The 22,190-nt window shown below is 42.7% G+C and overlaps 1 protein-coding gene across 4 annotated transcripts in view; it reads right to left on the bottom strand.

Moving 5' to 3' along the window:
* CD47 (CD47 molecule) overlaps nucleotides 1-22,190 on the bottom strand; it is a 91,749-nt gene continuing 69,559 nt past the window's right edge. For 2 of the 4 annotated variants that reach the window (XM_045001850.1, XM_045001853.1), the window contains 7 exons: nucleotides 14,943-15,035; nucleotides 14,320-14,412; nucleotides 10,302-10,394; nucleotides 7,664-7,692; nucleotides 5,950-5,974; nucleotides 5,240-5,267; nucleotides 1-2,286 (listed from right to left, as the gene is read on the bottom strand). In XM_045001850.1, coding sequence (XP_044857785.1) covers nucleotides 5,242-5,267; nucleotides 5,950-5,974; nucleotides 7,664-7,692; nucleotides 10,302-10,394; nucleotides 14,320-14,412; nucleotides 14,943-15,035 — 359 coding nt within the window. In that variant the 3' untranslated portion in view covers nucleotides 1-2,286; nucleotides 5,240-5,241. The remainder of the gene's footprint in view (nucleotides 2,287-5,239; nucleotides 5,268-5,949; nucleotides 5,975-7,663; nucleotides 7,693-10,301; nucleotides 10,395-14,319; nucleotides 14,413-14,942; nucleotides 15,036-22,190) is intronic. The other 2 variants (XM_045001851.1, XM_045001852.1) reach the window with 2 other exon arrangements.

A 22,190-nucleotide genomic window follows, 5' to 3' on the forward strand; every position in this document is an offset into this window, starting at 1 on the left:
AACAGTTTAACAGGGTTTTATTTTAAGTATAATAGTGCAATATTTACAAAGTTATGTTCATAAATAACACTTGGGTAAAGATTGCAGATATCCAAAATGCCAAATCATGAGAATATGGTTTATATATATACACACACACATTGGTATCAGTCATTTAAACAACTTTGGTTTTTACTGGAGGGAAGGTAGTTAATTTCTTAAAGTCACTTAACACTAACTCACTTTTAACTGGTGCCCAAGAGTAATCCAAAGCAGAGCCTTTGCATACAGCAGTATGATTAATAGACAAGTACTGGGTGCTGAATTTTTTTGGTAATATTTTATTAAAGGAATTTGACTTCACCACAACAATGGCTGCTAAATTCCTGTTTGCTGACAGTGGATTATAAAGCTATATTAAGAGTAAGGCAAAACAGAATTTCAAAGCCTGCTACTTCGTGGAGCTGCTATAAACTACTAGATGATATCATTAACTAAAGGGGTGTAGATGAGGAGCCCCTGCATAAATGTTAGGGAAGTCCCTGGATTGCCTCTTATTAATGATCCATACTATCTCCCACATCTTACTTAGACTATTTTGATTAATGGGGGAGGCTTAACCAAAGGACTAATGTATATGAATTTCAACTCTCTATGAATACCCTGATGCTATACCACATTCCCAAACCATACACCTTTAAAAAATTAAAGCAATATGTATTAGATCCTTACAAAGCAGATACAAACTTATACTCCCTAACATTTACACATGTGAATATCCCATTGACTTCTGTAAGGGTGCTGTGGGTTAGCCGAGGTGCTCAAGCCTACAGTCCTCACATGGGGCCTATGCATGAGAGTGTAGGATCAGTCCACCTTCCCTCCTACCCCCCCAAGTTAATTCCATGGTCTCTATATCAAACTGCAGCATGGCCCTGGCTCTCTATAGTCACAAAAATGTCTTAAAGGAGAACACTGCTTTCTTACTAGTTACAGTGGGTGAACCCTCAAAGTTAGCAAGGCCTCACAGACTACACAAGACATGAAGAAATGATTCTAAATAGGTTTTAATAAATTTTTATATGTAAAACTTATACGTTCAGAAGCTGAATTTACTTATTCCCTGTTTGAAAGAGTCTTCTGTTTATGATATAATGACAACATCACAAAGTCAAGATGACCATTTCAATTAAAGCATAAGTAACAGGATCCCATGAACTAACACAGCTCATTTTTTATGCATATATTCTTGGTAATAAGGAGGCAGATTTAAAATGCAGATTTGCTGCTAACTTTGATTATTCTCCGTTTTCTGAAAGCATCAAGAGGTTCTTAAATGTAAGTCTGCAAAGGAGAAAGCCTGAGACTGGTTTCAGTACTACAGACTATACCATATGAACATTAAGGGTACCTTCAACAATGAAATCAATGGATATTATGCCCAACAACCGCAGTGCTGAATTTGACTCGGGGTGAGTAATATTTAATCAAGACTACAACAAGAGGCACAAAAAACAGACTAAAATATCAGTAATCGAAGCACAGCACACAACTACTATATATACACAAGGAGACTATTATACTATGTGGGAGTGGGGGGAACTTGGGTAATCATTAAAAGGCAAGGTTATGTTTATGCATTTTTTGTCAGTGTGGTAAGTGCCATTGTTTTCTATAATACATACATTGAAAGTGGAAAGAGTAACATTTGTACAACATCCACTTTCTATTCATATAGGCATGAACATATCTAGCCCATGCACACACAAAACCCCACTAATCTAAATGTAATTACAAGCTTTATCATATTTAACTTCATAGTAGCGACAGTGGATTTGTTTAATATTTGAGGGGAGAGAGGCATGCAATACCAATTTGTTTAAATTATCACAAAGGTCTGTTCCAGTAGTATAGTGCTAGTATCATTTGGTCACTAACCTGGCCCAGTTTTAAAGCGATGACTGATGTTTTTTTGAAAAGGGTACCACTAATAGTGACATTACAAAGAAACTGCGTGGTCAAAAAATAGTGCATTTTCTGCTCTCACTCTTCCCCCTCCCCCACACACACAGACTCCAGGGGAAAAAAACAACTCTCTCTCGAATGGAACTACTGCTGCTGTGACTATAAAATTACATGTAAATCATTTTAGCATTTTTTTTCCCAAACGTGCAAAACAGCCAAGTTCCTGATTTTCTTCTCTTTGACTAGTGCATCATCAAAGGCCACGGTGTATAAACAAATGTATTTCTTTTCACATATCACCACCTCTGTAGCAGATTCTGTCACTCTCGCCAGTTAGTTACGCTGGAAAATTACAAAACAAAACTATTATTCAAGAATGTTTTGATTAACATCACCCACAACCACTTATACTTTATGCTGCCTAACTAAATTCAAACTTTACAGTTTTCTAAAATGTAGACAAGTTCACTCATAAAAGCAAGGGTGGCTAGTATTGGCTTGAGCCAGGTATAGTAAAAACAACTGCTGTATAATTTCTCAACACAGCTTGGCATCGTATCTCAGTTTTGACCGTAAAACCCCTGTTACTCCAGGAGGTGATTTTTTAAAGGTACAAATAGCAGGTGCCTGACTAACCCGTGTGTTTTTAAAAGTCTTCACCCAGTAGCTTATGCAGATATGGAGTGAAGAATTTTGATTTGTACAAACAGGGCCCAGGAAAACATCGAACAATCCATTTAAAATTGTCTGTCAAAGCAGAATTCGCCTTCAGAGGTGAAAGGTTGTTGCACTCACCCCATTTTGCTGTCTGACTTTACTGACATTTAAAAAAATGTAGATGACAGAACTTCACACAGTATAATGGTCTACTTGTGTTAGATCATTGCTGAGGGAAAAGAAAGTGTTGATTTCCAAAGCAGGAGTATAGATACTTCCTATGAAAGAGCCTTCCCCCCACTCCCCAGTCTTTATTTCAGTTATACCAAATGACTAACATATTTTATCACTTTAAGGGATGCTGGTAAAGTTATTCATTGTCTCATATGAGCAGATGCATTCCTATTGGCTTAGAAAGCAGTCCTTATGTGTACTCGGATGAATCACAACAGCTTAGCCATGAGTTACAGAAATTCAGCAGTACATTGTACTTAATTTAATATTCCAGCTTATAAATATCAATAAATTAGCATCAGACAATAATCTTACTGGCTGCCTCTAGTTCCACTTGTGCTCTGCACAAAGATAAAATTGGTTGAAACCACCCTCATCTAATAATGTAGAGTTCTCTCTAGGCTCAGGTCTGGCAGTTTCCTTGAACTAGCCTTCTCAGGGGCAGCGAAATTAGAGTTAGTGTCTCCTAGTACTTATGTGGGTGGTACGTGAGAGCAGGAAATATAACATACTAGCGTGAAGGAGGAATACAAGGAGAAAAATAGGTAGTCTACATGTAAGATAAGAACACAGACCATTAAAACAATAACTGAAACAGGTGACAAACCCACAAAGCCAAGGGAATTCTCTATTTGATGAAGTCAAACAGTGCAGACACACTATGGAATGTCTGAGTATACATACTCAGGACACTACTTAATTGTGGAGATCCTCCTCTAGCAGGGGTGTGCATTTCTTTCTTAAAATGTTTTGGTTGCCTTAGCTCAAAACTTCTTTGCTAAAATGTGTACCTCATAAAACTAAAACAAAAAAAGCTATTACCTGTATTAAAGCAATTTTGTCACTCTACAAGCAAGTTCACATGGTAACACAGCTTCTGCAAACATTCTAAAATTGCTACCATAACCACACTGGGTAAAGTGCTAGATTCACCAGTGTATAGTCAGTAAGATATCAGTGTGCAACTAATGTATTGGGAGAACTGTAGCAATACCAGTCAAAACAGATAAAATATATGGTCACCAGACTAGCTTAGTATTTAAGTTAAATACTGTAACCATTTCAAAGCTAGTTTTTCAAATAAATACATTAGTAAACAGAAAATTAAATGCACCATTAAATCTTAATGTGAAATATTTTTTTTTAAATTATAATTGCTCAAAAGGCAGACAATTTTTTTTAATTTGACAAATAGAAATGTTACTTAACTAATAGCATTCCCCCCAAATACTATTAAGTTTTTGTACAAAGGGTCAGATAGAAATTATTTTATTTATTTTTTTAAGTGGAGGAATAATCTGCATGTTCAAGCCTGAGAACAAATTACACGTGAAAATTTAACACAACCTTAAATGACACTGTCAAATTAATACATGATATTCTTTGCACTACTAATCCCATATTTGATTATTACAATTGCTAGAGATTTAAAAATTTAATAATTTAATAATTTTTTATTTAACTTCTTGAACATCCTTCTGTTTGGATAGTCCATAATCACCTTTCTGGATTTAAAATTCCTGTTAAAAAGTGATTGTTTGGGTTTCCAACAAAACAGGAGAAAGTAGTTTTTCATTTCACTTTGTACACTCTTGGAAAAAATACTCTGTTTCTAAAAAGAAAAATCTTCAAAGTCTAAAAGTTGGGCCCACACTACTTGGCAATGTCCCTTTAAATATAATCAGCAAAAGATTGAGTCTCTCTCCTGTTTTTCGCCCATTACAGGAGACTTACACGCACCCTTTCCCTCACAACCAGGGGGGAAAAAGTAAAAAGTTTACTTGTTTTTTACATTATAAATTCAGTTCTTGTTTACCCTTTTTTTACTGGTAGACTCTATAGATGATAGGAGTATTAGGAAGCTTATGACATCACAAAGTGATATTTGATCAACTGAAAGGGAAAGTGTTTTTTGTTAACACCTATTTAATTCACACCCCTAACAACTGGTGGGAGGGCAAGGGAGCTCTTTTTTGTTCATGATTCGATACCTCTAGCCCTTTTGGTAGGCGCTAAGAGAGGCTTCAGTTTGCATCTCTGATTGTTACAAAGGAGACTTCAGCTAAACAAAGATGATAATACTTGACATTTCTGCTATTTCCAAGATAAAAAATAGCAGAAATAATCCAATATTTAAACAATCCAACACACCTTTCACAATCCTTCTTTATATCATAAAGCAGTAAAAAAAAAAGGATACAAATGCATCTGTCTTCAGGTCACCTACAACATTCCAGTTCAATGCAATAGAACTTAAAGATTGCACCTTTCCATGCGATCTATATCCTATGCTGTATCATATATTAGCAGCATCCTCGGTACAGGTGATTTTTAATTTTAAAATCTCAGAATAAACATTAATTAACTGATCAAAATCTATAGCGGCAGGTAACATTCGACTCACCATCATTCTAACATCACTCCTTTTGCATCTTAAAAAGTCAAGCAGAGGATTAGTAATTAGCCAAGCAAATAATTAGAAATGTTACATGATTAGTATTCTGATTAGTTTTAAAATAGGTGTTGAGACATCACTACTTCCCAGTATGCCAATTAATGAATTTCCGAAAAGCCTAAGGAAGACAGGTTTCAGGGCCAACCTTCTTCCACTGTAAAAATCCCCCACACCAGGCGTTAACAGTATCATTTTACACCACCACCATGTGTCTTCCCAAACCCAAGAGACTACAGAGAAGAGGAGTGAGATTTTGCCTTACCCCACTGTGAAAGCCCCTTTCTCACTTAAATGCACCTCATAAAGAATACTGGCTCAAAAACAGCTTTCCTGGAGGAACATCCCTTTTCCTCAGTAAGAGGTGGCCTTTTTGCAAAGCAAACAGGGATACTGGTCCAATTGTGATGCTACTTTTGTTCTAAAGCAGTCAGCAATCAATGGCTAGCAGGTGTAGACACTACACAACACTCCCTTATGCCCAGAGTTGCAGGCATCACACAACAGTGATACATCAAACTCTTAGTGGCTCAGAGAGCTGGATAATTTGAGATGCTTTACTCAAAGCAACAGCACTCAGTGCTAGGCAAAACTGTGACCCATCTCTAAAAGGCTTTGTATAATCCCTTAAGTAAAAACATAAGATTTTGATTACCACCTACCATTAAGTGGTTCTTCTACAGGTTTCTGTAAAATATTTAAAAATATTTATATATATATATATATATATAAAAAGCCTTCATGTCTATTTTTGGCTTGCCACAGTTAAATTACTCTAATTGACATATACAGTAAGTAGTGATTCTACAAAAATGAAAGAAGCTGAAGATTAGTAACTATGATTATGAAAAACAAATCCACCAATAATTGCACTCTCTTTACGTAATCTCCAACCACATCAGGAACCTCATTTTCCTAGTGAAATGTGTAGAGGTGGCAAGAGATACACAATGAGACACACTACTTGTAAGTGAAGCAGCAATGACTTTTCTCCGCAGTCTGATCACTGGTGCAGGAAGCAAACAGCACCAAGATTAAAAAGTACGAGTTAATAGCTCTACAGGAGACATCCCAAATACTTATGCATTTTATCTAGTAGGGAACTAACCAGAAGCAAAGTAATATGGACAAACTGGAAACTTGACAGATTTTAAAAGGAAATTGATTACGGTTGACAGTCTCAAATACACGCCCTTTTCCCCTGGGCCTCAAGAAAGTGTCAAGAGTTATTTTAGAAATGTGCCCCTACTAAAAATAAATCACAGGTGTCTGAGTGCAAGGTTACCATAGCCCTTTGGTTATAAAGAATAAAAAAACCTTTTAATTTTAAAGGCAACTGCACATCTTTTTATAAACCCCTTTAACCCACAGCAATAGGTGCTGAATTTCTCCATGGAGGCAAGCAACCCTAAACCTGATTTTCAGACCAGAATTTCATTGGGCCTCTAGACTCCTGTGTACTTTACTGTACCCACAAAACAATCTGTCTGTTTCTCTTTGGAATCATCCAGTGCCAAATGCTGGGGCCCCTAGCCACAAGTCCATCCAGTAATTAAACATCCACCATTATAGGGATTCTGATTGCAGCTGTAAAAAGGGCCAGTTTGCATTTGATTACCCTTTGGAAAACAGGGTAACCACAATTTTGGAGGCAATTGAACCTAGTATATTTAAAAAAAAAAAAAAGAGGCAAGGCTGCAAAACCAGGATTACCTTCCTTAGAAAGATTCAAAAATATACACTTATTCTGCATGACCTAAAGATAACAGCCACTCTGCTTTCAGATGGCCTCTTCAATATTAGGAGCATTGTAAAGAAAATTATAAAGGGTATAGCATTTGTGTAGCTGGGAACCCAAAAGTGTTAGACCTTCCGTGTGAAAGAGACTGCGACAACGAAAAAAAAATGTGTGTGTGTGTGTGGGGGGAATTTATTAAAGACAGACTGAAATCTTGTTTATTAAATGTTTATACATCTATTAGTGCCAACAAAGGGTGCACTGTCAACTGAAGGTATCCATACAGCCATACAAAATATGCAGTATGGTCAGTGGAACAGGAAGCTTCTTTAGACAGCCTGACCACACAATGGTCGTTCCAACTCGAGTTGGATAGGGTATTTTTGTTTCCATTCAAATCCTTGGCCTGTCAGATAAGTTAGCCAGCAAGGGGACCAATTACAGATATCTGGAAGTAGATCATCAGGAACTGGACTAAGACCACCAATTCAATTAACACAAACTACTGAACAGCTACCCTATAGCAGTGACTTTTGCTTGCTACCAGCCTGGTCTGAATTCAAACTAGTGGTGAAAGGCTCAGTATCTCATTACCATACCTCATCTAATTACCCCAGATTTATTATTATTAAGCTTACCCTTGAAGATTGATTTTTCTTGCTGGAACCTAAAAATATTATAGAACATAAAAATGAGCATGTTATTAGCTATATAAAAAGAATCCAACATGTAACTGAAGAAAAAGTCAAAGTTGGAGGAAAGCAACAATAGTTAGAAGGAATCACATCCTTAGTTATTTATCCCAAACTACTTTGTGCGATTTATACATTCCAGAAGACTGCATCACTCTTCTGAAGAGGGGATAAATGTTCCTAGCACATGTGTTCCATGTATTAATTCAGCTAAAGCACTTTGAGTTCATGAATTAAAAGCATTACACAAGAGCAGTATTATTGTTACTATAGCACTCTCGTGTTGGGGGGGACGGACTATTGTTTCAACAATGATACATTTACTATTTGCTTGGCCAGCTCACCACATAAAAATCTATCACATGAATGATGATCATGCAATGGGATTTCAATGTAATAAAATCTACTCCCTGCCTCCCAAAACCATATCTAATAAGACGTGGCAGCACAATCTGGTGACATAAAAACCACAAAAGTTAAGCTAAATAGTTTAGGTTAGCCTGTCGCACCAAAGCCAAACTCTGCCAATGGAAGTTGTGTTAGGGTTACTCTGTTGTCTCTTCTGGTCTCTCTCAGTTCATCCCCTCCGGTGCCAAGCTCCATGCCTTTACACCTTCTGGGATGGAATTCTCTGATTCTCCTACTGTTAGGCTAGGTCCAGAGTAGAGTACCCTGGGTATGAACCATAATAACTCAGCAGGCCCAAGGGGGTTCAACATTTGCAAGTCTTCATTTTGAGAGCTTGTGACCAATGGTTAATACAGGTGACCAGAACAAACCATTGTTTAATCTTAGCAGGAGCACAGTATAATATAAGAATCAAATAATTTTAACACAACAAAGGGGCTACGTGTACTTCTGTTTTACCCTACTCCTCACCACCCTATGTTAATAGGCCAGGCATGTTTGCTTCTTCAGATCATCATGCATAACGTCTGTCTCTGTCAGTCTTCTCTCAACGAACAGCTGCCTGGCAACTGCCTGCTCCCTAAAGAATAACTTTTAACAGTTTAGTGTCCTTTTCAACTGTTCTGGCTTCTAGCCTGAGCAAAACAAGTCTTGTAACTTTGTCTGGAGCCTGGAAGTAGTAGCTTCCTAGTTCACTGCTCAAGCAATGTCACTTAATGACCTCCACCCTTGCTTATGGGGAAGTGGTTTATCTAGAGTAACTGTATTGCCTTCCTGCTAGTTTCCTAGCAGCCTTGCTGTTCAACTAAATTACCATCTGAATACAATAAACATTTCAATAATCACATATACCCATACAGCAGGGGTCGGCAACCTTTCAGAAGCGGTGTGCTGAGTCTTCATTTATTCAGGGGTTCTCAAACTGAGGGTTGGGACCCCTGGGGGGGTCGTGAGCTATCAGCTATCAGCCTCCACCCCAAACCCCGCTCTGCCTCCAGCATTTATAATGGTGTTAAATATATAAAAAAAAAGTGTTTTTCATTTAAAAGGTGGGGTTGCGCTCAGAGGCTTGCTATGTGAAAGGGGTCACTAGTACAAAAGTTTGAGAACCACTGCTCTAATTTAAGGTTTCGCGTGTCTATAATACATTTTAACATTTTTAGAAAGTATCTTTCTCTAAGTCTATAATATATAACTAAACTAGTGTTGTATGTAAAGTAAATAAGGGTTTTAAAATGTTTAAGAAGCTTCATTTAAATTTAAATTAAAATGCAGAGCCCCCCCGGACCAGTGGCCAGGACCCGGGCAGTGTGAGTGCCACTGAAAATCAGCCCGTGTGCCGCCTTTGGCACGTGTGCCATAGGTTGCCTACCCCTGCCATACTGTATCTATCCCAATTACCAAGTCACATACAAAATAAAGAACATATTACAGATCAGCCCCACAACTTCCAGTCTGCACATATCCAGAAGCAGAATTTGTCCCATTACTACATCTAATACACACGAATAAAAGAAGTTTTTCTCCCAAACTAATCCCTCCCACTTACCTCAATTCTCCTTCTGCATTTAAGTTTCCCTCTGCCTGGGTCATTTTACCTACACACTTTTTGGTCACCCCCTTGGGTCCACTTCCTAAAGAAGTTTGTTTTTTACAGGTATTTATTGTATATTCCAAAAGCACATCATTAGATTAAATACTTTTCTGGTTACTTTATTCTGATGTCAGTACTGGATGAGGAGACCAATTCATGCAATGAGACTGAAATACAAATCAGGCTATGTTAGTAAAACCAATTCTAGAATTATCTTGCTGGCCAGAGAATTTTCCCAGAAGTTTGGCTTTGAAAAAGCATAAGTGGGCCACATTGTTCACTCCAGGAGTTCCCTTCACAAAATATCTACCAGATGTTCTCCCCACTTCTCAAGGAAAAGGGTTTTTGGAGAGGAGGCTTCACATGCGGGAGGGGAATATGTCATAGATTAGTGGAGAAAAGGAAACTGGTGTTTGGAGTTGAGACACCTGTATTTTTTTAAAACAATGTAACTTGTAACATGTTATTTTTAAATACAATTAATTTCACCTCCAAAGAAATGAATTCAGGGAACAGTTCTTCTGAACATTCAGATTAAAACACCAGAAAAAAATGTAATAAAAAATATTAGGTGCTACTTACCCGTAAGAATTGCATGAATTAGGCCAACAAGTGCTGTAAGAGCCATAATGGCTAAGCCAGCAATCACGACAGCACTAGTTTTTGGATGGCCTGCTGTTGAAAACAAATTAAACATTTATATTATTTTATTTTAAGCAGGTAAAGGAAGATATAAGATGTAATTTTTCACTGAAATTTTTCTGTTTATAGCATGAGTGATCATTTTCAGCTAGGAAGGCACAATAGCCTAATTTACCTATTTTAACGATATGCAGAAAAAAAAATCCTTGTAATTTTTGAAATGTCATTTAACATATAAAATTATAGTAATCTTTTGCATTCTAAGGATATTTTTAATTATTCAGTGTTTTTCTCCTTTAGATTAGAACTTCTACTCCCTATTTGCAATATTGTGCAAATTTAATACAAAATGAAAAATAATTTAATTAAGTACATAGCAAACGTTTTGGGTCAAATTCTGCTCTCCATTACACAAGTCTAAATCTGGAGTGGCTCAAAAATATCCCCCAGATTCTCCAAATTTACATCAATAGAGCTGAGAGAAGAACTTGGCAGTTAAAATCTAACCTAGTCCCCCACCAAAATGCCCACTCATCCTGGCCCCAATTAAGAAAATAACTTAAGTTTAACTTCAGTAGGCTACTCATCTGCTCAAAGCTAGGCATATGCTTAGACTCAAGGTCTCTAATTTCTACTGAAATATTTAAATGTTGAATTTTTAAATAAAAGTCTGTCTCATGCTGTAAATGGGTACTGTGAAAGGGACACCATCAGTTTGGGAAAATATCACTTCTGTTTGAAAATGTTGCACCTACTATAATAAAACCACCACCTCAGGTTACGATAAATGAAAAAGATTAGCAAAAAAGTTATCAGTTTATTTAACTGTTGCATTTGACAGCATTTAGGCCCTGATCCTGCAAACACTTACTTACAAGCTTAACTTCATAAGTATTTGTGTATGTGTTGGCAAGATCAGGATTGTAGTGTATAGTCAGAGGGACTCTTTCACCTCTATAGTCAGTTTTTCTTTTGCTAAAAGACCCATTGAAAAACAGCAACAGAAGAGCCTTATTTTTCTCAAAGGAGTTTTTTGTTTGTGATATTTTTAAAGTCAAGATGGTATTTAAAGGATGTTCTATCAGAAGCAGGATTTTTTAAAAATTAGGCAGTTAAAAAAAATCCAAGTTAACATAGCTTTAAGAACCTGTTTTCAAAAATTATTTGTAAACCGTTTTTGAGGCCAGTGCAGAGACGGTATATTTTTTCCTTTTTAAAGAAGATCAGTTATTGAAAACTCTCCATAGCTTTTCTTCCCAACCCCCATTTAAAAATAGTTACAACCTGTTCACGCTGGCCAAAACAGCGTCAAATACTTGACACCATTTTCAAGAAAAGTTTTTTAAACTGTTTCTTAACCACGGTGCATTTAGTAGAACAGAGGCATAATTCTCTCAAGTCAAAGTCACATTTATGCTTTCTAGGATAAGTCACACTTCAAGACATCTACAAGAGAAAGTATTTTATATGAACACAGTTTAGTGTTCTACCATTACTAGAGCCGTGTGCAGATACAAAATTTGCATCTGCATCTGATCCGGGAGCTGCAAAAATGGTCTGCTGATAAAAAGCAGATATCTGTGGATTTGCAGGGTCTAAGCATTATTCCCAAACACACTGCCAAGGTTGGCCAGCTCTAAATTTGCCTTCTCTTTCTTCCGAGATAACTTTGCTCTGTGTTTTACTCTTGAAGAAAAAAGCTTCAATTTTTTGCTAGCCCACTAGAAAATAAAAGCCAAACGTTAATCAGTACTGTATCAGAACAATGTAGGCATTCTTCTGAGTTTACTGTTTAATGCGTTAGCGTTCTTGCTGAAGCTCCTGTGATTCATTTGCCTCTACGATACAGTTAAAACCTGCACAGCAAAAGCAAAGGTTTGACAATGCACGTTACTGATTTATTCATATAAACATCAGATATGGACTCTGCCTCAGTGCATGTGTGTGTTCTTTTTAAGATTGTGGAACACAATCAAAACAACACAGTAATGAGGGTCAATGGTGGTTGTAGGTGACACTGTAGGGTATGCAGTGTTGCAAAATAGGTAGTAAAATAAAGCAATTCTTTTTTTAGGCAACTGCTTGCAGGATGCAGCCATGCTAGATAGTCATACTAATGCAACTATAATATGTAACACAGAGGTCGGCGACCTTTGAGGAGTGGTGTGCCAAGTCTTCATTTATTCACTTTAATTTAAGGTTTCGTGTGCCAGTAATACATGTTAATGTTTTTTAGAAGGTCGGTCTCTCTAAGTCTATATAACTAAACTATTGTCGTATGTAAAGTAAACAAGGTTTTCAAAATGTTTAAGAAGCTTCATTTAAAATTAAATTAAAATGCTGATCTTACACCGCCGGTGTCCTCAGCCCGCTGCTGGCCTGGGGTTCAATTCACCTAGGCCAGCAGTGGGCTGAGCGAGGCCTGCGGCTGGGACCCCGGCTGGCAAGGGGCTGGCAGCCAGAACCCCAGACTGGCAGCGGGCTGAGCGAGACCGGCAGCCGGGACCCCAGACTGGCAGCGGGCTGAACGGCTCAGCCCACTGCTGCTCAGCCCGCTGCCGGTCTGGGGTCCCGGCCCTGCCCACAGATAGTGGGTACCTACCTTCTCCCTGGTTTTAGCCCATTCTCTTCCTCTCTCTCTGCACTGAGCTGAGGGTGGGGGTGCACTGAGCACAGGGGTGAAGGAGCAGGCTGAGGGTTGGGGTGTAGGGTCTGCCAGGAGCTAGAATGAGGCAGGGAGCTCAGGGTTGGGGCAGGAGGTTTGGGTGTGGAGTGCTTACCTGGGCAGCTCCCATTTGGTGTGAGGGGTGGAGGTGGGGATGTGGGAGGTGCAAGAGTCAGGGCATAGGGTGTGGGGGGGCTGGGTATGTGTGGGGGGTGCAGGAGTCAGGGCATGGAGTGTGGGGGAGCTGGGTATGTGTGGGGGGTGCTGGAGTCAGGGCATGGAGTGTGGGGGAGCTGGGTATGTGTGGGGGGTGCTGGAGTCAGGGCTGGGGTTGTGGTGGGTGCAGGGGGCTGGGTATGTGTGAGGGGGGTGCAGGGGTCAGGGCAGGGGCTTGGGGGGTGCAGGACTCAGGGCAGAGGGCTGGGGAGGTGGGGGTTCAGGAGTCAGGGCAGATGGCCAGGGGTGTGGGCTGGAGTCGTGAGGATGCTCCCAGCCCTCTGCCCTGAGCGGCTCATGGCAGGGGGCTGGAGGGGATATGCCCTAATTCCACCCTCCTTCCTCAAGGCCCCAGCCCCGCCTCTTCTCCGGAGCACGCAGTGGCTGAGGTTCTGGCTCCCGCTTCTCCCCCTCTCCAGGGACATCAGCTGTTTGGCCGCAGGAAGGGAGAGGAGGAGGGACAGGAACCCGGCATGCTGGGGGAAGAGGGAGCTTGGCTGCCAGTGGAGGCTGCCCTACAGCAGCAGTCGGCAAGACCAAGCTTCTGCCCCCTACCCCTGAAGGAGAGAGCGGTGGGCGGGGGCAGAGAAGAGCAGGCTGGGCTGGGCAGGATTTTTAATGGCACGCTGCTGCCTGCTGGGGTCCCGGTCACCGGCCCCGCCCAGCCCCCTGCCAGCCTGAGTTTGGCACCGGGCTGAGCGGGGCCAGCGGCCGGAACCCCGGCAGGCAGCAGCGTGCCATTAAAGATTGGCTCGCATGCCATAGGTTGCCAACCCCTGATGTAACGCAATGCCTTTAGGCTATTTTTCCTTCACCAGATACAACAGCAGTAACACAGCAGTCCTAGAATACATTTATAGCAATTCTATTGCTAAATCATGAAGCAGAAAAGCAATTTTACAAAATATTCCAGTGTTAATGTGCAAGTAAACTGTTCCCACTAGGTATATGTAAAAATGTAAAATGTAATGTAGAAAGAACAGATACAAAAAAGTATTTTGTGCAAGAGATTCTCATTGTTACACCAAATTGCTAAAATTAAGTATATTTTCTTTTAAAAGAAGGTATAATGCTTACCTGTAACGCACAGGCCAAATCCGATGACAGCAATCAAATAACCAAGTGATTCCAGAACTATCACACCAATTGCAAACGACAGATTCTCACAAACTGGGGGGGAAAAACCAAATATTCTACTGTAGCTTTTGAAAGGACAACAAAAGAAAACATGTGAGGTTTGTGATCCAAACTGGACTAGGAACCAGGATCTTCTGAATCCTAGTCCTGGCCAGCTCGTTTGATGACTAAAGAAATCCTGAGCCAAACAGGTAGACCTTTCCCTTAAAGGATGAGGTACACAATAAAAAGGAAACAACGTAAGTAGAAAAGTTAACAAAAAATCCCCCCAGATTGTGATTCAATCCAATCCTATGACCGTTGATGAGGAGTCTGAGCTACCCAAAGACATTCTACCCCCAAATTCCATCTTCTAAGCAGCCAATTCAGTTCTTTTCTTGAGCACCTAAGCCAGGTGATCTCAGATTATTCCCTTGTTCACAGGACATTAGGAAGACCAGGACCCCAGCACACTGTCATAGTGCCTATTTTTGAATGACAAACATCACATAGTAAAAAAATAAACTGTTTCTAATAGTAGATTGAGAAGTTTTTAATGAGACAGTAAATAAATGAATCCTCACCTGTCTGAAGCAGAAAGTATTGAGACGGCACTAATATCACAGCAGGAAGTACAATTAAGCCAAGTCCAATTTGATTCTGTGGCTTAAACTCATCTGTAAAGAGTTGTATAAATTAGTAAAACAGAAAATCATGGCTGACATTAAGCACATGCAAAGCAAGTAACCTCTTGGGATCCTCACACTTTTAGGGGTCTGGAAATCCCATGCAAGCTCTGTAACTCACTTCCTGACCTTTGATCTCTTTAAGCAGTGGGACAGGAAGAGGAAATCAGTTTTTGGCCTAGTTCTCCCTTTCCATAGTTGGAGCTCTGCAAATAATAAGGCTGCCCTGGAGCAAATCCAAATGAAGTAATACATTTTAAATAAACACCCAGTGTCCTAAACAGATAGTTATGGGTTAATGTCTCTTTTACCTGTAAAGGGTTAACAAGCTCAGTGAACCTGGCTGACACCTGACCAGAGGACCAATGAAGGGACAAGATACTTTCAAATCTCGGTGGAAGGAAGTCTTTGTTTAGGTTCTTTGTTTTGGGGGGTGTTCTCTCTTGGATCTAAGAGGGGCCAGACGTACATCCAGGCTCTCCAAGCTTCCTAAAATAGTCTCTTCTATTCAATATAGTGAGTATTAATTAAAAAGGCGGATTAGTCTTTTGTTTGTTTTCTGTATTTGCAAATGTGTATTTGCTGGAAGGATATTTTATCTCTGGTGCTGTACTTGTACTTATGCTAGGGGAGAGGGAGTACCTCTAGTTTTTATAAGCTGTATACCCTGTAAGCATTTCTATCCTGATTTTACAAAGATAGATTTTACTTTTTTCTTTCTTTAATTAAAAGCTTTTCTTTTTAAAAACCTGATTGATTTTTTTCCCCTTGTTTGAGACCTCAGGGGATTAGTCTAACTCACCAGGGATAGGTGGGGGGAAAAAGAGGAGGGGGAAGGTGAATCCCTCTTTGTTTTAGATTCAAGGAGTTTGAATCAGTGTAGTCTCTCCAAACGACCAAGGGAGGGAAAGTCTGAGAGGGGGAAAGGTGGGGGAATGGTTTATTTCCCTTTGTGTTAAGACTCAAGGGGTCTGAGTCTTGGATTCCCCAGGGAAGGTTTGAGGGGAATGGAAAGTGTACCAAAACACTATATTTTTGGTTGGTAGCAGCGCTATCAGATCTAAGCTAGGATTTAAGCTTAGAAGGGTACATGCAGGTCCCCACCTTTTGGACACTAAAGTTCAAAGTGGGGAACAAACCTATGATACCCAGTAACTATATAACCCATCAAACCTAGGTGAAGATTTTGTACTTTTTTCTTTCAACTGGCCAGATTCAACCTGGAGGCTTGGACATCTGCTGGGACTGTAAATGTTAGCCCTGTATATAAGGGAGTCTGTGCCCGAACTTGTTTAAATACCAGGTTCTGGAGAAAATAACATTCCTGGATGGGATATGCCGAGCCCCAGGTATTGGAGTTTTGTTTAACATACTGTGTTGCTTACAGTGATAAGGTTTGGTTCAGTTCTTTTCTCAGTCCTGTTCACCCCTCCTTAAAAAGAGTTTCCATTGCGTATATCTTGTATATTTAATACTATCTTGTCTCCTGATTCTTCCTTCTATGATGGTGGATGCTCTTGGTAGCACGGTACACTAAGGTTTCTGAGCACTCCACAGACAGATCCTATTGAACTTCACTTAGATTAAAGACATTGTTCTATTCCAGTAAAGTTTGTGGCTCAGCCCAGTCAAGTACTGGACCAGACCAGTTTATGGGTTAGTCTCCTAAGAGGAGGAGAGAGAATCTCTTCTAAACCAGATCCATATGTATTACCACATATGGGGCCCAGAAGCTCAGCTTCATCAATTTACAACAGCTAAGGATCTAATCCATTGTGTTGGATACTGATATTAACATGTTTTGATATTGCTTTGTGCAGATTTCCATGTTAAACAGAAGTCTGCAAATATGGACAAAGATTAAACTACTTTTTGAGCCCCAGTTTATAAAAACTGAACTCCAGGTATGAAATTTAAGCAAGCAACCTCTTACGAACTCGGAATTACCCATTAAGAAATCAAAATAGAAAGAGCGTACACATTTCTAATGGCGTCATTACCAAGAATCAATAAACCCCAAAAGACGGTTACTCACCTTTGTAACTGTTGTTCTTCAAGATGTGTTGCTCATATCCATTCCAATAAGGTGTGGGCACCGCGTGCATAATCGTCGGAAGATTTTTACCCTAGCAACACTCAGTGGGTCAGCTGAGGCGCCCCCTGGAGTGGTGGCCTTATGGCGCCGGATATGCCTCTGCTGACCCAGAGCCTCCTCAGTTCCTTCTTGCCAGCTACTCCAACAGAGGGGAAGGAGGGCGGGTTTGGAATGGATATGAGAACACATCTCGAAGAACACCAGTTAAAAGGTGAGTAACCGTCTTTTCTTCTTTGAGTGCTTGCTCATATCGATTCCAATTAGGTGACTCCCAAGCCTTACCTAGGCGGTGGGGTCGGAGTGAAGGACCGCTGAACCAAAATGCGGCATCACCTCTGGACTGCTGCACTATCGCATAGTGGGAAGCGAAGGTATGTACTGATGACCAAGTTGCTGCCCTACAGATCTCCTGTATGGGCACATGAACCAGGAAGGTGGAGGATGAAGCTTTAGCCCAAGTAGAGTGGGCAGTAACGTGCGTAGCTGGGACACCAGCTAAGTCATAGCATGCACGGATGCATGATGTAATCCAGGACAAGATGTGCTGTGTGGAGACCAGGAGGCCCTTCATCCGGTCTGCCACAGCTACGAACAGCTGGGTCGTCCTAAAAGGTTTCATTCATTCGATGTAAAAGGTGAGGGCCCTGCGAACGTCTAGGGAATGCAGCTGTTGTTCTTGTCGAGAAGCATGTGGCTTCGTGTAGAAGACCAGAAGGAAGATGTCTCGGTTGACATGGAAGGCAGACACCATCTTAGGAAGGAAGGCGGGGTGTTGTCGCAGCTGTACCTTGTCCTTATGAAACACAGTATGCAGTGGGTCCGACGTGAGGGCTCGAAGCTCCAACACACGTCTCGCTGAAGTGATAGTGACGAGGAAAGCTGTTTTCCAGGAGAGGTACAGGAGTGAGCAAGTGGCCATCGGCTTGAATGGGGCACCCATGTCTGGATAGGACCAGGCTGAGGTTCCAGGTAGGGGTCGGATGCCGAATTTGCGGGTACAAATGTCCCAATCCCTTGAGGAACCTGCTGACCAACTGGGATTGGAGAAAACCGAGTGCCCATTTTCGCCCAGGTGGAAGGCTGAAATCGCTGCTAGGTGTACTCTGATGGATGAAATCGCCAGGCCTTGCTGTTTCAAAGATAAGAGGTAGTCTAAGATGGTAGGTACTGGCACCTCCAGAGGGGCAATATTGCTCACGGCACACCAGCATCAGGAGAAATGCTTCCACATGGCCAGATATGTGGACCTAGTAGAAGGGCTTTCCGCCACCCAAGAGTATGTGCTGCACCGAGCGGGAGCAACGCAGCTCAGATTGAGTTAGCCATGAAACATCCATGCTGTGAGATGGAGGGATTGCAGGTCCGGATGACAGTGTCGGCTGTGCTCCTGAGTGATCAGGTCTGGCCACAACTGGAGTGGAATTGGTGTGGTCACCGACAGATCCAAGAGAGTGGTGTACCAATGTTGCCTGGGCCATGCCGGGGCAATCAAGATTAAGCAGGCCTTGTCTCTGCGTAACTTGAGAAGGACCTTGTGGACTAACGGGAATGGAGGAAAGGCGTAAAACAGGAGATCTCTCCATGCCATCAGGAAGGTGTTCGATAGGGAGCCCAGGGGTGCCCCTGGAGAGAGCAGAAGACCTGGCACTTCCGATTCTCGTGAGAGGCGAAAAGGTCTATGTGGGGAAACCCCCACTTCCGGAAAACTGAACAGATAACATCTGGGTAAAATTGACCACTCGTGAGCCAGAAAGGATCTGCTGAGGCGATCTGCCAAGGTATTGTGGACTCCCAGGAGAAACGACGCCACCACGCCGATTGAGTGGGCTATGCAGAATTCCCACAGGCGAAGGGCTACCTGACAGAAGGGGGATGATTGCACTCCCCCTTGCTTGTTGATGTAAAACATGGCTGTTGTGTTGTCTGTGAAGACGGCGACACAACGGCCATGAAGGTGTTCGTGTAACACCTGACATGCCAGGCGTACTGCTCTCAGTTCCCGTACGTTGATGTGCAGGGTTATCTCTTGTGTGGAAAAAGGCTCTGTGTGCGAAGATCCTCAAGGTGACCAGCCCAGAGATGATGCATCTGTGGTTAGGACTATGGAGGGCTGTGGGGCATGAATGGCATCCCCCCGCATACCGAGTTGGGGTTTAGCCACCAAACCAGGGCGGTTAAGACTTCCATTGGTACTGTGAGTACTGTGTCTAAATTGTCCCACTGATGGTTGGGGGGGTGGGGGGGTGGCGTGGTTCTGGCCCATCTGAGGACCAGCTTGCCTCCTCCTACCACCCCGGCCACATCTTCTAGAGAAGTCTTGTTTCGGCCAGGGTTAAGATAGGTGCGCTGCGGTTGGGGTCGGAAGGGCCTACATTGCGCCACCGGGGTATGCATGCCCAGTGAGCAAATGATGGCCCTGTTATCCTTCAGACTCTGGAGTCAGTTTTGTATGAAAATAGCCCCTGGCCATCAAAGGGCAGGTCCTGAATCATTTGCTGCAGCTCCGGTGGGAGACCAGACACCAGCAGCCACAAAATGCGGCATTTTGCTATGCCTGAGGCTAGAGTCCTAGCCGCCGAGTCTGCCGCATCTATTGAGGCCTGCAAGGATGTCCTGGCTACTTTCTTCTCTAGCAAGGCCCCGAACTCCTCCCTGGACTCCTGAGGAACCAGCTCTTTGAACTTCCTCATCGAGTTCCAGGTATTATAATTATAACAACTCAAGAGGGCCAGCTGGTTAGCCATGCTGAGTTGTAGGCCGCCAGTAGAATAGATCTTGCGCCCGAATAAATCCAGGCTTCTAGCTTCCTTGGATTTGGGAGTGGGAGCTTGTTGACTGTCTTTCCCTCTCATTAACGGACTGTACAACGAGGGAGCACAGTTGGGGGTGAACGTATAAGTACTCATAGTCTTTGCAAGGGGCCAAGTACTTCCTCTCCACCCCCTTGGAAGTGGGAGGAATAGACACCAGAGACTGCCAGATTGTATTGGCATTAGCCTGGATGGTCCGAATAAACGGCAAGGCTATCCGTGTGGAGGTATTGGCAGATAAAATGTCCACCACCGGATCCTCGACCTCCACCACCTGGAGTTCATGTTTCGTGCCACCCTACGAAGTAAGTCTTGGTGCGCATGGAGGTCTATAGGTGGTGGAGGATACGCCCGGGACTAATGGGTCCTGGGGCAAGTCATGCTGGGGGGGAGGGGGCGGGGATCCGGCGGCTCTGGGTCCCCTATGCTAGGGGCATGGGCCTGAGCTGAGGGTAGGGCCGTCGCCTCTGATCCCCCTGGGGGGGCAGAGGGGACTGATAGTGGCCTCCGGGACCCAGGTTCTGAGTGGGCAGAGTGAGAAGCCCCCGATGGGATGCCCTAGGCCTGATGGTATACCCAAGGGGTCCAAAAAGACCATTGTGGGGGTCCCTGAGCAGGATCCTGCCCTTCGTTGTGCCACTGGCTAGCACTGTCTGCGTCTTGGTCATGGATGTGGTAGTCACTCTCCACTTTGAACGACCTCGAGTTGGGGCGGGATGGCCAAGGTGGAACTGATCGCTCATGCTGGGTCGCACTATCCTGTGTTGTTGGCCTGCACCGCGGAGATGAAGATCGGCGCCACAGACTCGAGCAGTACTGTGATCTGGACCGGGACTGATGGTCGTATCAGTGCCGGAAGGCAGATCTGGACCTTGAAGAAGATCTACAGCCGGAGCGGTGCCAGGAACGACTCCGAGTAGACCGGTGCCAGATCGGTGCTGGGAGCTGGATTGGTACCGATCATACTGGGAAGATCTTCGTGAGGTGGAGCGGTGCTGCAAGTGCTACCGGCTCCGAGATGGTGATCGGCACTGAGACTGCGAGCGGTGCCGTGGACAAGACCAGCGCCTGGATTGGGACTGTGACCTGGACTCGGACTGAGATCGGTGCCAACCCATCTCGCTATGCGATGGAGGGCGCATCATGGAGGACTTCCCTTTTGAGGTAACAGCCCGCACCGGTGGTACCGAAAGTTGTGACAGTGCCGGCTCAGTGAGCGCAATGAGGTCATGAGCAGTAGAGAAAGTCTCCAGGGTGGAAGGCAGGCCGAGCTTGACCACGGTACGCACCGGGGAGCTTATGTGCACCAGACTCGACGGTGCCAGAGTTGGAGCCTTCACGGGGCGGTCTGGCACGGGACGCTGCTCCAAAGGGGGCACAGGCGGTGCCAACAACTGTACAGGAGCAGCAGGTTGCTTGTGTTGCCTCTTGGATCCCAGAGACAGTGAGTGGTGCAGCACTGGTACCGGTGCCAGAGATGTCCGGTGCCGGGAGGCTTTGCCGGTGCCGGGTAGTTCCGGTGCTTTTACATTAAGGGGGAAAGACACATGTAGCCTGAACTTACACAACTAAAGTCAATAGGAGTGCCATCATTTACTTTAATGGGAGTTCTGATTGGCTCAATTCTTAAATTATAAATACTGTGACTCCACCCTCCAAGAAAACTTACTCTGCAGTTCATGGAACAACACTGATCTACCCTGTAACTACCAGCCCTTGCTTCTGGATAGTTCTGGGCACTTCAAGTAAATTGCCTTGCTCTGTCTCCCTGTACGTGTGCACAGACAGCTATACAAACAAATAGAAATCCATTAATTTCTCAACTGCCTCTCTCTGTCTCCAACCAATACTGCAGTGCAAATGCATATGAGTTAATTCTGGGGAGTTCTGTAACAAGGGAGAAGGAGCAGAGTGTGCAACCAGAAAGGGGCAACACGGGTGTAGAAACACAACACTGGGGGAAGAAGAGAGAACATTCTTCAGAATGCAGCCTCTATTGTTGATTTAAACACCTGGTAACTGGAGCAAAAACTGCCATGCATGCAGGTCATAAAAAAGGTCCTAATTGGGAATATTTCCAAAAAATTCCTGTACATCTGGATTAAAAAAAAAATGAACATGTGCCAAATGCAAACAATACAACGAAAAGATGTAAGGCCTGGTTGCCAGAATGAAACATTATGAAAAATAATCCTCAGAAAGCAAAGACTTTGAAGATGATGATCTAGACATCAGGATCAC

The sequence above is a fragment of the Mauremys mutica genome, chromosome 1 (genome assembly GCF_020497125.1).
Source record: "Mauremys mutica isolate MM-2020 ecotype Southern chromosome 1, ASM2049712v1, whole genome shotgun sequence".
Lineage (NCBI taxonomy): Eukaryota > Metazoa > Chordata > Testudines > Geoemydidae > Mauremys > Mauremys mutica.